This window comes from Dipodomys ordii, unplaced genomic scaffold, assembly GCF_000151885.1.
Source record: "Dipodomys ordii isolate 6190 unplaced genomic scaffold, Dord_2.0 Scaffold31, whole genome shotgun sequence".
In the NCBI taxonomy this organism is placed as follows: domain Eukaryota; kingdom Metazoa; phylum Chordata; class Mammalia; order Rodentia; family Heteromyidae; genus Dipodomys; species Dipodomys ordii.
Genome location: NW_012267247.1, coordinates 1783985 through 1797438, shown reverse-complemented (window position 1 = coordinate 1797438; position 13454 = coordinate 1783985). Strand labels below are relative to the sequence as shown.

The 13454-nt window shown below is 39.0% G+C and overlaps 1 protein-coding gene across 2 annotated transcripts in view; it reads right to left on the bottom strand.

Annotated features, from left to right (window-relative positions):
- Myo1d (myosin ID) overlaps nt 1-13454 on the bottom strand; it is a 299308-nt gene that overhangs the window by 175964 nt on the left and 109890 nt on the right. For both annotated transcript variants that reach the window (XM_013016551.1, XM_013016552.1), the window contains exons 10-12: nt 13293-13407; nt 6910-7080; nt 2036-2106 (exon numbers count right to left, since the gene is read on the bottom strand). In XM_013016551.1, the coding sequence (XP_012872005.1) occupies nt 2036-2106; nt 6910-7080; nt 13293-13407 (357 nt within the window). The remainder of the gene's footprint in view (nt 1-2035; nt 2107-6909; nt 7081-13292; nt 13408-13454) is intronic.

Genomic DNA, 13454 nt, shown 5'->3' with positions numbered 1-13454 from the left:
GAGAGTCTGGAAACCATCATTGTCTCAGTTCTTCCATAAGTTTGTATGTGACTTTAGTTAAGAATTTACATTCTACATAAGTTTCTTCCTCTGTTAAACAAATAGACTAGACTTGGGGGTCTGAAAGGCTATGCATTTATGCCACTCTGAGTGATATGATTGTACTCTCTAAGTCTTGGATTTTCAGTGGAAGGTACCTGTATGATACCAGATTTTCATAATTCTGGAATTTAAGAACAGAACCAGAAATATGCAGAAAATGTTGGCACTCAGGGCTGATGGGTAGTTTAGCAAGTAGGGTGATATTTGACCACATTATTATATGATTATAATGTGTTAATTTAAATTAGGAATACCTATTAAAATGTCTTCAAATATATTTACAGAATTTATAGAGATGCTATTTGCTTTTTTTCTTGTTTTGATTTCTTCCTGTAATGGTTTACATGGAAAGAATTCTTTTTGGTCATGGGGCTTGAACTCTGAGCCTGGGTGCTGTCCCTCAGCTCTTCAGCTCAAGGCTAGTGCTCTACCACTTGAACCATAGTGCCACTTCCGGAAAGAATTCTTAATGTAAAAAAGAGAAAAAAGAAAAAAGTTCCTTAAACAATAAAATGAAGAACATGTTCATTGACAGTGAAAAAATACTGAATATGAAAAATGACCTTCATCCCTATCAAATTCCCTATATTCTGGGAACTTTGCCTTCTGTGGTAAAAGATGTGATTGCACTAAGGATAATTAGGAAGGTGGGTTTATCCTGTAGAATTTAGGGGAGCCCCAACCATCATAAATGTCATTTTTAGATAGAGACAGGGGAGATTTGACACAGGTATATGATAGAGAAGTAGGCAATGTACCACAGAGGCAGAGATGAGAATAATGTGAACATAAGTGAAAGAATGCCCAGAGCCACTAAAAGTTACAAAAAGGCAGATTCTCCCTTAGAGAGGGTGTTGCCCTTTGACACCATCATTTTGAACATTTGAACATTTTGAAGGATATCTTTCTGGTTTTTTGTTTTTGGTCGTGGGGCTTGAAATCTGGGCCTCAGTGCTGTCCTTCAGCTCTTCATCTCAAGGCTAGTGTTCTACCACTTGAGCCACAGGGCCACTTCTGGTTTTTTGCTGGTTAATTGGAGATAAGAGTCTCACCAAGTTTTCTGCTCAGGCTGGCTTTGAACGGTGATCCTCAGATCTCAGCCTCCTTAGTAGCTAGGATTACAGGCATGAGCCACCAGCACCCGGCAACTTTTTGTTTTTTTAAGCACCAATTTCTGATAAACTTTGATAGCAGCATTTGGAACCTAACAGACCAGTTACATTTTTCTAGTTACATTTTCTATCAATTTTATTTTTATTGTAGTATCTTTGAGACAATGCAGCTTATAATCATTTTACTTTTTAAATAAATTACTTTTACAAAATTAATTTGAAAAAAGAAGATAGTAAAACTGCTTTTGTTCTTGTAGTTATGTTCTATCCTTGTGACTCTGCATATACAGGTGTGATCTGCTCTACACTGCTGGGCCTTTTTCTTTCTGTTGTTGTGATACCCTCTCGTGTCACTCTCCTCTTCCTAGTTCGTTCACTCAGACAACTCTCTTTGACTTTTAGGACTCAATTTGGACTTCTCCTGGTTCCTCACTCTGTGATTCTTCAGTTTAGCCCTTCCTTTATTTCATTATAATGAGTCGGGTGTGTCTGTATCCTCCACAAAACTACCAGCTGTTTCTGGGAAGGGCCTATCTTATCCCTCTTTCTGCCCTACATCATAACACATCTCCAAGATTTATGGATCTATCAACTGATCTTTACTGATTACCAATTATGTGAGCACACAGTATGTGCTGAATAAATGTTTGGAAATCAAGGAATGAATAAAGGTATGCCATTTTCTTCAAACAAAGAGATTAAAACACACTAAAGTTAGACTGTAATGACAAGAAAAGTAAATGGTAAAGAAAACAATGGATGGTTTCCCCATGAGGCTGCATGCATACCGTCATGCTGGGGAACTGAAGTAAGATACTCACACCACATCCCCTGCATAATGCCGAATTCGAAAATCACGATCAAACTCCAGGCTTTTGTCTGAGGCACAGAGCTAAGAGAAGGAAATTATGTTGAAAACAGACATTTTCACTTTCCTGAAAGCTTATTCTAATTTAATATGATTAGGTCACAAAAGTCATATTAACATGAGTGAAATCACATCATTTGGGGCTTAAACAGGACTTACATAGAAAGACTGAACTTTCACCAGCAATCCACATAGCCCAAACTCCATAAACCAGCTACTCTAGCAGAAGACGTGGTCATATGACCAGATTCTGGACAAAGAAAGTGGAGTGTGGCCATTTCAGGTCCATGCTATAATGGTGGAAGATCCCCCATTCTTACTAGTCAGATGCAGAAGACAGTCCCTAGAGATGGAACAGCCAGACAATGGAAGAAGTCTAGGTCCCTGGGACAGAAGCAGTCTTCAGTCATCTTCTGACGTTAAATTTTGACTACTAATTTCATGCAACCAACCTCCTCTACTCAGCACTCCTTTCTTCTCCATGTTCTGCTTGAGGAGGTCTGTACTCAGGACTTACTGTTTGTTAAGCATATACATCATACAACACTCACAACTTACTGTTTTGCAATCTCTCTCTCTCTATTTTGTTGGTCGTGGGGCCTTAACTCTGGGCCTGGGTGCTGTCCCTCAACTCTTCAGCTCAAGGCTAGCACTCTACCACTTGAGCCACAGCACCACTTCTGGCTTTTTCTGCTTATGTGGTGCTGAGGAATCAAACCCAGAGCCTCATGCATGTGAGGCAAACATTCTATCACTGAGCCGCCTTCCTAGCTCCTATAATCTCTGTTTTACACCCATAGAGACTGAGACATAGAAAGGCTATACAATTAGGACAGACCACACAGCTAGTCTGTAGAAGTCTTGGGAAGGACCCACAAAAGTAAACATAACATCTGTGCTTTCCCATGTAAATAGTAGATTGGTTCATCTGCCTGCTGAATTCCAGTTCAAGTCTGCCTCTTTATTTAAAGGGAAATATTTTATGGAAAGACAGTTTTTATATGGATCTGGAGGTCTCCATGACATTCTGCAACCTTCCTCATTACAGTAACACCTACACTTCTTCCTCTGAAGGATCACTGGGTATCCTACAGGCTAACAGAAACACCTAAGAATCCATACAACACTAAGCATAATTACAAACAAAAACTACTAGATTCTAATGTTATACAGTAATCCCAATTAGAATGAACCTTTTTTTATTTTTCCTTTGGTCAGTTGTGGGGCTTGAACTCTGGGCCTGGTGCTGTCCCTCAGCTCTTCAGCTCAAGGCGAGTGCTCTACCACTTGAGCTTCAGCGCCACTAGTAATCCCAATTAGAATGCTGAGTTTTACACTTGTAAACTGATTGATAAAAGAATAATGAGTCCATTAAGTGAATAACTATAGGAAGAACTTAGACTTCTGAAGTTCAAATCTTGGCTACATTGCTATCTCACTCAGTCTCCGCTAATAATTAATTATCTCACAGGCTTGCTCATGAGTTAAACTATAAGACCAAACCATGTTAAATACATAATTGTTCTTCTTTTTCTCTATTACTAACTCCCTTCAAAAGATCCTTTCATTTATAAAAGTCCTAAAGAGAGGGACTGAAATGGTCTGTACATAAGGGGAATAGTCTCAGCTTTGGATATAATACAAGGTCTTGACTCTGAACACATAACATTTTTCATTTTTCCTTTTTTGCAATAAATTATATTAATTAGCATTTTATTTCAAAAAACTTCATATTCTATTGCATGTCTTTCTGTGGTAACTTTAAAATATAATATAGAGCTTAGCCCCAAATGAAATGACTATTAGAAGCCAGAAAACTGCTTTGCGGGCTGGGAAGGTGGCTCAGTGGTAGAGTGCTTGATTTGCATGCATGAGGCCCTGGGTTCGATTCCTCAGCACCACATAAACAAAAAGAAAAAAGCCGGAAGTGGCTCTGTGGCTCAAGTGGTAGAGCACTAGCCTTGAGCTGAAGAGCTGAGGGAGAGTGCCCAGGTCCAGAGTTTAGGCCCCACGACTGGACCCCCCAAAAAACAAAAAAACTCTGCTTTTCTTTCTCTCTCCTTCCTTCCTTCCTTCTTTCCTTCCTTCCTTCCTTTCCTTTCCTTTCCTTTCTCTCTTTCCCTTCCTTCCTTTCTCTCTTTCCCTTCCTTCCTTTCTCTCTCCTTCCTTATTTCCTTCCTTCCTTTTTTTTTCTTTTTAAATGCTGGTCCTAAGACCTAGGCACTGTTCCTGAGTTTCTTTTGCTCAAGGCTAGTGCTCTATCACTTGAGCTAGAGCTCCACTTCTAGCTTTTTTTTTGGGGGGGGGTGTATTGAAGGTAAGAGTCTCATGGACTTTTCTGGCTGGGCTGGCTTTGAACTGAGAACCTTAGATCACAGCCTCTTGAGTAGCTGGGATTACAGGCATGAGACACTGATGCCTGCCTTCATAAAACTTTTTAAATATGTTATTAAATCTTGTTAGCAAAAAATCAGTAGCAAATGATATAACAAAAATATTTACAGTGATTCAAATATCCGGACAGCCTTGTTATTATATTTCTTTCCTTCCTTAAGCAAAAAGTCCCCCAAAGGAACACTCTTTAAAATTCTGCACTTAGGGGCTGGGAAGTTGGCTTAGTGGTAGAGCGCTTGCCTTGCATGCCTGAGGCCCTGGGTTCAATTCCTCAGCACCACATAAGCAAAAAGAAAAAAGCCGGAAGTGGCGTTGTGGCTCAAGTGGTAGGGCACTAGCCTTGAGCTGAAGAGCTGAGGTACAATGCTCAGGCCCAGAGTTCTGGCCCCACAACTGGACAAAAAAAAAAAATTCTGCACTTCATGCTGGGTACTGGCAAGTGCACACCTGTAATCCTACCTACATACTGAGACTGAGATTAGAGGAATTTGGTTTGATGCCAGCTTGGGCAGAAATATCCTTGAGACTCTATTTCCAATCAACCAGTAAAATGCTGGGCTGGAGGCATGGCTCAAGTGGTAGAGTACCAGCTGAGCAAGCAAGCCAAATAAGTATGAGTTCCTAGCAAGAAAAAATAATCTCCATTTTGATATTTGTCCTTGGGATGCTAAGAGAAAGATATGGTCTGAGAGCCGGGAAATCAGGAAGGCGGATGTGTGTGTGGGGGGGGGAGAGACATCACTGATAAATTATGATTTAGCATGTTCTATGAAATCAGCTGAGATCTGAGGTTTCTGGTTTGAAGCCAGCTAGGAAAGAAAAATCTGTGAGACTTGTATCTCCAATTAGCCAGGAAAAAAGCTGAAAATGGAAATATGGCCCAAGAGGTATTATAGTGCTAGCCTTGAGTAAAAAAGCAAAGCAAGCCGGGTGCCAGTAGTTCACACCTGTAATGCTAGCTACTCAGGAGGCTGAGATCTGAGGATCATGGTTCAAAGCCAGCCCTGGCAGAAAAGTCCCAGTGAGACTCTTATCTCCAATAAATTACTCAAAAAAGCCAGAAGTAGAGCTGTGGTAGAGTGCTAGCTTTGAGCACAAAGAGGCTTAGGGACAGTGCCCCGAGTTCAAGCCCCATGATCTGGGAGGCAGGGGGGCAGGAGGCTGGGGGCAAGAGCATGGAGCCCTGAGTTCAAGCCTTAGTATAACACAAAAGTAAAATAAAACAACAACAACAAAAAATCCAAAACAGAAAACTAACAAAGAAAGAATGGACTAAAAAATTGGTTGACAAATTTATGTATATAAATATCAAGAGAAAGGTACCCCAAATTCTATACACTGCAAGAATGTGCAATCATATATCCTATTAGCACATATCAGAATCTGTGGGAACAACTGGAAGTTTAACTCAGAACCCTCACATCAAAATTCAGTTTGTAGTATCTGAAGACCAACTTGGAGCCATAAGTAACTATCTTGATTTAAGAATCAGCTAATAATCACTTTGTTGATGTTCTGTGCTTTAGCTAGCTAATTGTGGAAATTTTCTGTTCTGATTACATAATTTCCAAGGAGATAACTCAGAAAATAGATTTATTCATGCTACAAAATGGCAGTGTGTCAAGAGATTTATACAAAACCACAGAATTTTGTATAAATCAGAATTGAAAACAGAACAGAATTGCTTCCTCCTTTCTGCATGTGAAGGAACAGAGGTTTTTTCCCCTCTGCTGGACAAGCTGGTATTTGTGGGGAAAATTGGGGCAATGATGCCTGTTCCCTATACAGCTTCCCTTACAAATACTAAAGGGCAAATGCACTACATTCAAGATCCAGAACAAAGGTTTGATCACCCTAATTGCTACCACTTATTACAGAGATTTATTTATAACATTTTTTAGAAATTAAAACTCATTGAAAATAGGAGTTAAAAAGATATCTAGTTCATTGAAGAAATGAGTTTCCCTATAATAACCAAAATGATGAGACTTTGTCTGATTTCAAGAAAGTCTGAAGCACCATGATAGAATACACATACACATTCTGCAAATAAGGGTTACAGTAACAACAACAAGGACAAAAGCTATTTCTGTGCCAGAATTATCAGATACAGGCGTAAATTCTAGCACATGAACAAGGGATCTGCACCTATTGGTTACAAATGACATCATGCTTTTTAAAGAACCACGTTCATGTTTCCTATTTCTAGCAAATTATATAGTCTGGAGCGCCCTCTTCTGGATGCTATAATTTTAATAAACTTCATTCTGTAAACCAGAAAGGCAAAATTATCCCACAGTAAGCGATTATTTAATGGAACTTTACAGCTTTTTGACTTGAGTGGACATTCCTTTAACCCAATAGAAAGTAACTTTACCTCATCAAACAATGAGTCAAATCTTATCAAAATGAAACAAAGATATTATCAATTACCTTTCTGCTGGAAAAATGACCATGTTTGCCTAATTTACTGTTAAGGGCTTCTAGAAACATTCCATCAGTGACTTTGCCGACATTCATACAAGCATCATCCAGGATGGCAATGATGCCTTTGTGTTGCTGCTCCACGAGGTCCACAATGATCTGGTTGTTGAAGTAATCAATCTGTAGAACACAGAAAAGAGGCAATTCTCAAGGGAACAGAGATCAGAGTGGGTAAATACCAGCATGTCACCATTTGCTTCAGGAGCTTAGGAAAAATATATGATGTCAAATATATGAGCAGAACTAATGAGGTATGACACTAAATAAGAACACAATCTAACAGAGTTTTTCAATTTCTTCACTAACTTTACGTCATGAAACACTTTGTCAGAGATCACTGTAGCTTCAGAAAAAGATTACAAGGTAGACCACATTTCTCCCATTCTGAATTCTTCCTTTAATACTGGCTCCTATCTGACACCCAGCTCCCTTCTTTCCTACTCCCAGTCCCCCAATCTGTTTGCTGTTAACCACAGATCCAGCTTCCATGAAGGAATGAATAACTTTATTATTTAATGTATCACTTGATAATGAAGTCAAGGCATGACACAAATTTGCAGTTTTGATTATGTGACCCTCAAGGACTAAACTCCAAAAGACAATTCCTACAGTTTCCCAAAAGTTAAAAGCAACAACAAAACCAACATATATGAAGCCAGGTACTGGAAGTTCACACCTGTAGCTACTTGTGAGGTGAAGGATGGGAGGACTGTAGATGGAGGTCAGCTCAGAGGAAAAAAGTTCAAGAGACCTCGTGTCAAACAGTAGTTGAATACTATGCATCAATCATCCCAGCTATGGTAAGAAGCATAAATAAGAGAATTGTGATCCAGGTTGACATGGAAAAAATGAGGCCCTATTTCAAAATATCCCAAGTGAAAAGGGCTAAAGCATGTTTTAAGTGGTAGGATACCTGCCTAGCAAACATGAAGACTTAAATTCAAAACTCATCACCGATACAAATACACAAAGCATATAGAGTCTAACAGATTTTTTTTTTTGTTGTTGGTTATGGGGCCTGGGCTCTTCAGCTCTTCAGCTCAAGGCTAGTACTCTACCACTTGGCCCACAATGCTACTTCCAGCTTTCTTTTGCTTATGTGGCACTGAGGAATTGAACCCAGGGCCTCATGCATGCAAGGCAAGCACTCTACCACTGAGCCACCTTCCCAGCCCCTAATAGAGTTTTTTTTAATTTTAGGTAGAATGCATTTTAAAATTAATATTGAAATCTAGGTATAACCTTTCTGCCAGGCACCAGTGGCTCATGTCTGTAATCCTAGCTATGCAGGAGGCTGAGATCTGAGGATCATGGTTCTAAGCCAGCTGGGGCAGGAAAGTCCATGAGATTCTTATCTCTAATAAACCACCAGAAAGCTAGGCACTTGGTGGTTCATGACTGTAATCCTAGCTATTCAGGAGGCTGAGATCTCAGGATCGCAGTTCAAAGCCAGCCAGACGAGAAAGTTGGTGAGACTCTTATCTCCAATAAACCACTAGAAAACCAGAAGTGACACTGTAGCTCAAGCAGCAGAATGCTCGCCTTGAGCTGAAGAGCGCAGGGATAGCACCCAAGCCCAGAGTTCAAGCCCCACGACCAAACAAAAAACAAAAACAAAAAAACCACCAGAAAACTGGAAGTAGCGCTGTGGCTCAAGTGGTAGAGCCCTAGCCTAGAGCTGAAGAGCTAAGGGACAGCGCTCAAGCCCAGAGTTCAGGCTCCATGACCAAAAAAAAAAAAAAAAAGAATAATCTTTTTGCTTATTTCCACAAATTGAATGAAGTTGTAAATAACTTCTGACTTTTTAACAACTATAATATATACAAGCTCTCAACTTGTAATAAGCAGCATATTATCACCATACATAGAGGGCACACCCAGGCTTTACTCAGGCAAGGTATGTCACAGTGGGGGTAGCTAATTACCAAATAAATATCTTAATCTTGTGTGTTGATGTACCCTACCTTATAAGCCTTAGCTGAGCATTAAACATAATGTCTACAGACTTAATAGAACACTAAAGTGCTTCATATATTCCTGCTCAATGCTTTTAAATCCAGGGACTATGCCAGTTATTTGTGGCTTTTAGCTCCATTCCTAGTTTTACACATATTGCATCGAGTGAAAGCCTATAAATTGGGGAGAGAAGAACTTTTGCCTTATTTTTTAAAACATGTTTTGGTTTGTCCAAACCAGTAGGTTTTTTTTTTTTTTTTTTTTGGTCATGGGGCTTGAACTCTGGGCTTGGGCGCTGTCCCTCAGCTCTTCAGCTCAAGGTGAGTGCTCTACCACTTGAGCCAAGCACCACTTCCGGTTTTCTGGTTGTTTCTTGGAGATAAGAGTTTCATGGACTTTCCTGCCCGGGCTGGCTTTGAACCGCAATCCTCAGATCTCAGCCTCCTGAGTAGCTAGGATAACAGGCGTCAGCCACTGGTGCCTGGCTCCAGTAGTTTTTTTTTGTTTTGTTTTGTTTTTTGTGTGTGTGGTGGGGGGTTGTGGGGCTTGAATCTGGGCCTGGGTGCTGTCCCTGAACTCTTCAGCTCAAGGCTAGTGCTTTACCACTTTGAGCCACAGCACTACTCACAGTTTTCTGGTGGTTAATTGGAATTAAAAGTCTCATGGACTTTCCTGTGTGGGTGGCTTTTACTGAGATCCTCAGATTTCAGTCTCCTGAGTAGCTAGTGTTACAGGCATGAGCCACCAGCACCCAGTCAAACCAGTGGGCGTTTTTGTGGGCATGGTTTGGCTCACTAGGGACATTGACAATGTTGGGAGACATTTCTGATTGTCACAAGATGAATGCCACAAGTACCCAGTGGGTAAAGGTCAGGGATACTACCGAATGCTCTCCAATGTGTAGGACAGCTTCTACGAAAATAATGATCTGTTCCACAACTTCAGTGGTAATGAGGCAGAGAAACCTGCTCTGAACATGTGTCTTTATTGTGGGCATTTATCATGCTTATAGTTAGGGGGAAAAGTTATTTTTATCTTTGGAAAAATATTCTAAAAAGATTAAATAAAGCATTGCTAACATGAATTGCAGACATTCCAAACTTTGGGAATATAGAATGAAAGAATTATCTAGAATTATCTATCCTAGGAACAAAAAATTACCTTAAAATTCCAATTGTATTACTGTGAGCTATTGATCTTTTCTGAAAATTCTAGTAATTGTTAGTTTAGTGCTACTCAAGCACTGCTAAAAATGGTGGTTTTCAAGACAGGTTCTTCCAGCAACCTGCATTCCCAAGAGGTTCTTAAGAGATACAGGGTGCCATGAGATGTGTGGGTGATGAGGTGGATTAGAGTCATGGGGCTCTAGTCTCCCATTCCCACTTTAAGTATAATGGCTATGTACAATGATTTTATTGGGTATGACTATGGAATTTGGATAACAAGTTTTATGATTAAATTTGTTACAAAAACCTAAGCTCTAAATATACTGTGTACTTATACTGCGTATAAGGTTCATATAAACTTTATTAATTTGCATTATGCTTTAAGGTACTTATGAGAGTTCATTTGAATGTCAAGTTCGCAACAGCTAAAATAATTTGAATACTATAGCATCAAGAGCTTTCAGAAGTGAATAAATCGGAAGAACAACCAGACATTATAAATCTCATGGTAGAATTGCACATGCTTCATAAAGTAGACTGGGGAAAAAACTCTTCTGAACTGTTAAGACTCAAACACTAACAACCAATGTATAGGACCTACAAGGAACAGAGAAACATATTAAATGACACCTCAGTAATAGGATTAACAAACTACAAAGTGGGAAATGCCACATAAAAATGTTCATCCTTCTACAAAAGAGAAAACCGACACATACACAAAAACTTTACAAAACCACCACAATTTAGACAACCATAGAAACCTTATTTAGGTCCAACTTGAAGCTGTCATCAACAACTATGTCAACTGAGAAAGTATAAAATTAGAACACTGACTGGCTACTTGAGATTAAATGAATTATTATTCATTTTTGAGATGTTATAAAAGTACTGTGGTTATAATTTTTAATAAGATTTCTCTTCCAGAGAAATACACAGATGAAAAAATGTGATGTCTGAGATTTATTTCACGTTAACCTGGGGTATGTAGGCATGGCGCAGATGGTACAATAAAGGTAATCCACAGAGCATTACTAAGGCAGGGTGATGGGTCATGGTATTTATTATATTCTCCTTTTGTGCATGTTTCAAAATTTTCCATAATAAGATTTTTTAGGGAATCAATATGACCAGAAGTTTTGGGGTTTAAGAGAAATACCTAGGACAAAGACTCTAGTTTTGGTGGGATGGCTGGCATACAGTTAAGTGTTATTTGGGGTTAGCCTTCTGTTCCCTCTTAGAAACATATTTCTTAACTCATTTAGCTCAGAACTTCTAGATTTTTAGGACTGTTCATCATTTCTCAGATGTAGAATAACCTACTATAACTGCTATTCTTCCCTTTATAAGCTGTGTCAATAGAAGTTGGCATTCTGATTGTTACAGGCTATTTTTTTTTAACCAGTATTTTGGACTCATATCTGAATAAGCTGTGTGATAAAACTTGGTTTAAAACATTCTAAGATTCATTCTTAGGAAGTTTCATATAAACTTAACTGAATTAAATCACAGTGTAAATGTGCTTTTGAGAGTGTACTATTTAAGTTAAACTATACATAGCTTTTTAATAAAATAGCTAACACTTGGTTTCTTTGTAAATGAAGTTTATGTTAACATATTTCAGCAACAATTTTATGGCATTGTAATGTTTAATACATGATGGAAGTTAAAGATGCAATTTTAGGCAGGAGAGCAACTGAGTATACTATTTTCTCATTTTCTCTCCACTTGGAGAGAAAAAAAATTTTTTTAAAAAGGAAAGTAGGAAGGAATAGAAAAGTAATATGACATTCAAATAGTTTTTTTTTTTACTGCTACTATGTTGGATGTCAAACAACAAATAATGGCTTTATTTTTATTGTATGGCAAAGAGGGTAAACATAGTTTTATAAACAGAATTATACGGAAACCACAAGTTTTTGTATCTGTCTAGTCCATTCTCAAAATCATTTTAAAATACAAATTCATAGGCAAGATTAATCATTTCTTTTCATGAGCAGGAGGTCTCAGGGAAGGAGATAAAGAAGCTAAACAAGTAATCTCTGAGGTTTGTACTTTGGACCAGTCTTGCCCTCCTGCTCAGTCTTGCCCTCTGGCTGTATCTCACCTGATTAGTTTGCCTCTGACACTTATTTAAGTTCAGAAAGAGCCATAACAAAGGAAAGAAAATGGAGATGAAAGTCAATACAGGTGTTCTAATGTACAGGTTTTATAGAATATGAACATTAACCAGGTGCTGGTGGCTCACACCTGTAATCCTAGCTACTCTATTGAAGAGGTTGAGATCTGAGGATAGCTGTTTGAAGCCAGCTTAGGCAGAAAAGTCCATGAGACTCTTTTTTTTTCTTTCTGGTTGTGGGGCTTGAACTCTGGGCTTTGGCACTGTCCCTCAGCTCTTCAGCTCAAGGCGAGTACTCTACCACTTGAGCCATAGGGCCACTTCCAGTTTTCAGGTGGTTTATTGGAGATAAGAATCTCATGGACTTTCCTGCCCGGGCTGGCTTTGAACTGCAATCTTCAGATCCCAGCCTCCTAAGTAGCTAGGATTACAGGCGTGAGTCACCAGGACCCAGCTTAAGTCCATGAGCCTCTTATCTCCAATTGCCACTCAAAAACTGGGATTGGAGCTGTGGCTCAAGTGGTAGATCACTAGTCTCTGAGCACAAAGAGGCTCAGGACAGCACCCAGGTCCTGAGTTTAAGCCCCACAACTGACCAAAAAAAAAAAAAAGAAGAAGAAAGAAAAAAAGAAAGAAAGAAAGAAGGAAAGAAGGAAAAAGAATATGAACATCATCAACTGAAGACAGTAAAATGCTATTTAGTTTACAGAGTGGAGAAGCAAAAGAAGGAAGGGAGAAGGAGAGAGAGTAGATTTGCAAGCTAACTTTCACTAATCTCAGGCAAAACTTACTAACTTTTGCATGATTCTAAGCTTTAGTAGACACACAAGAACCAGAAAGCCCATGAGGTCAGCCAGTCAGTGAAAATATTAGGCTTACTGATTCCCTCCTGGAGCTTCCTGAGCTTCAATAAAAGAAATCTGTCAAATTAGAAAAATCTTACCAAAAACGAAAATGAACTAAATTACAAAGTCCCAAAAGGAAAGCTAAGGTTCAGATGTTTCACATACCCATAAAGAAACACCTAAATGATAAGACCTGATGTTATCAACAATAGTGAAACATTCAGAGACATCTTTCACAAGTGTACTCACATGCTTCCAAGGGATCCCTTCCCTCTGGTATTCCTCTTGCTCTTGCTTTAACACCAGCTGAATGAATAGCTGCTGCAGTTTCTCATTGCAGTAATTGATGCAGAACTGTTCAAAGCTACATTAAGATTAGATTAGATTAGATTTAAACAAATACAACACAAG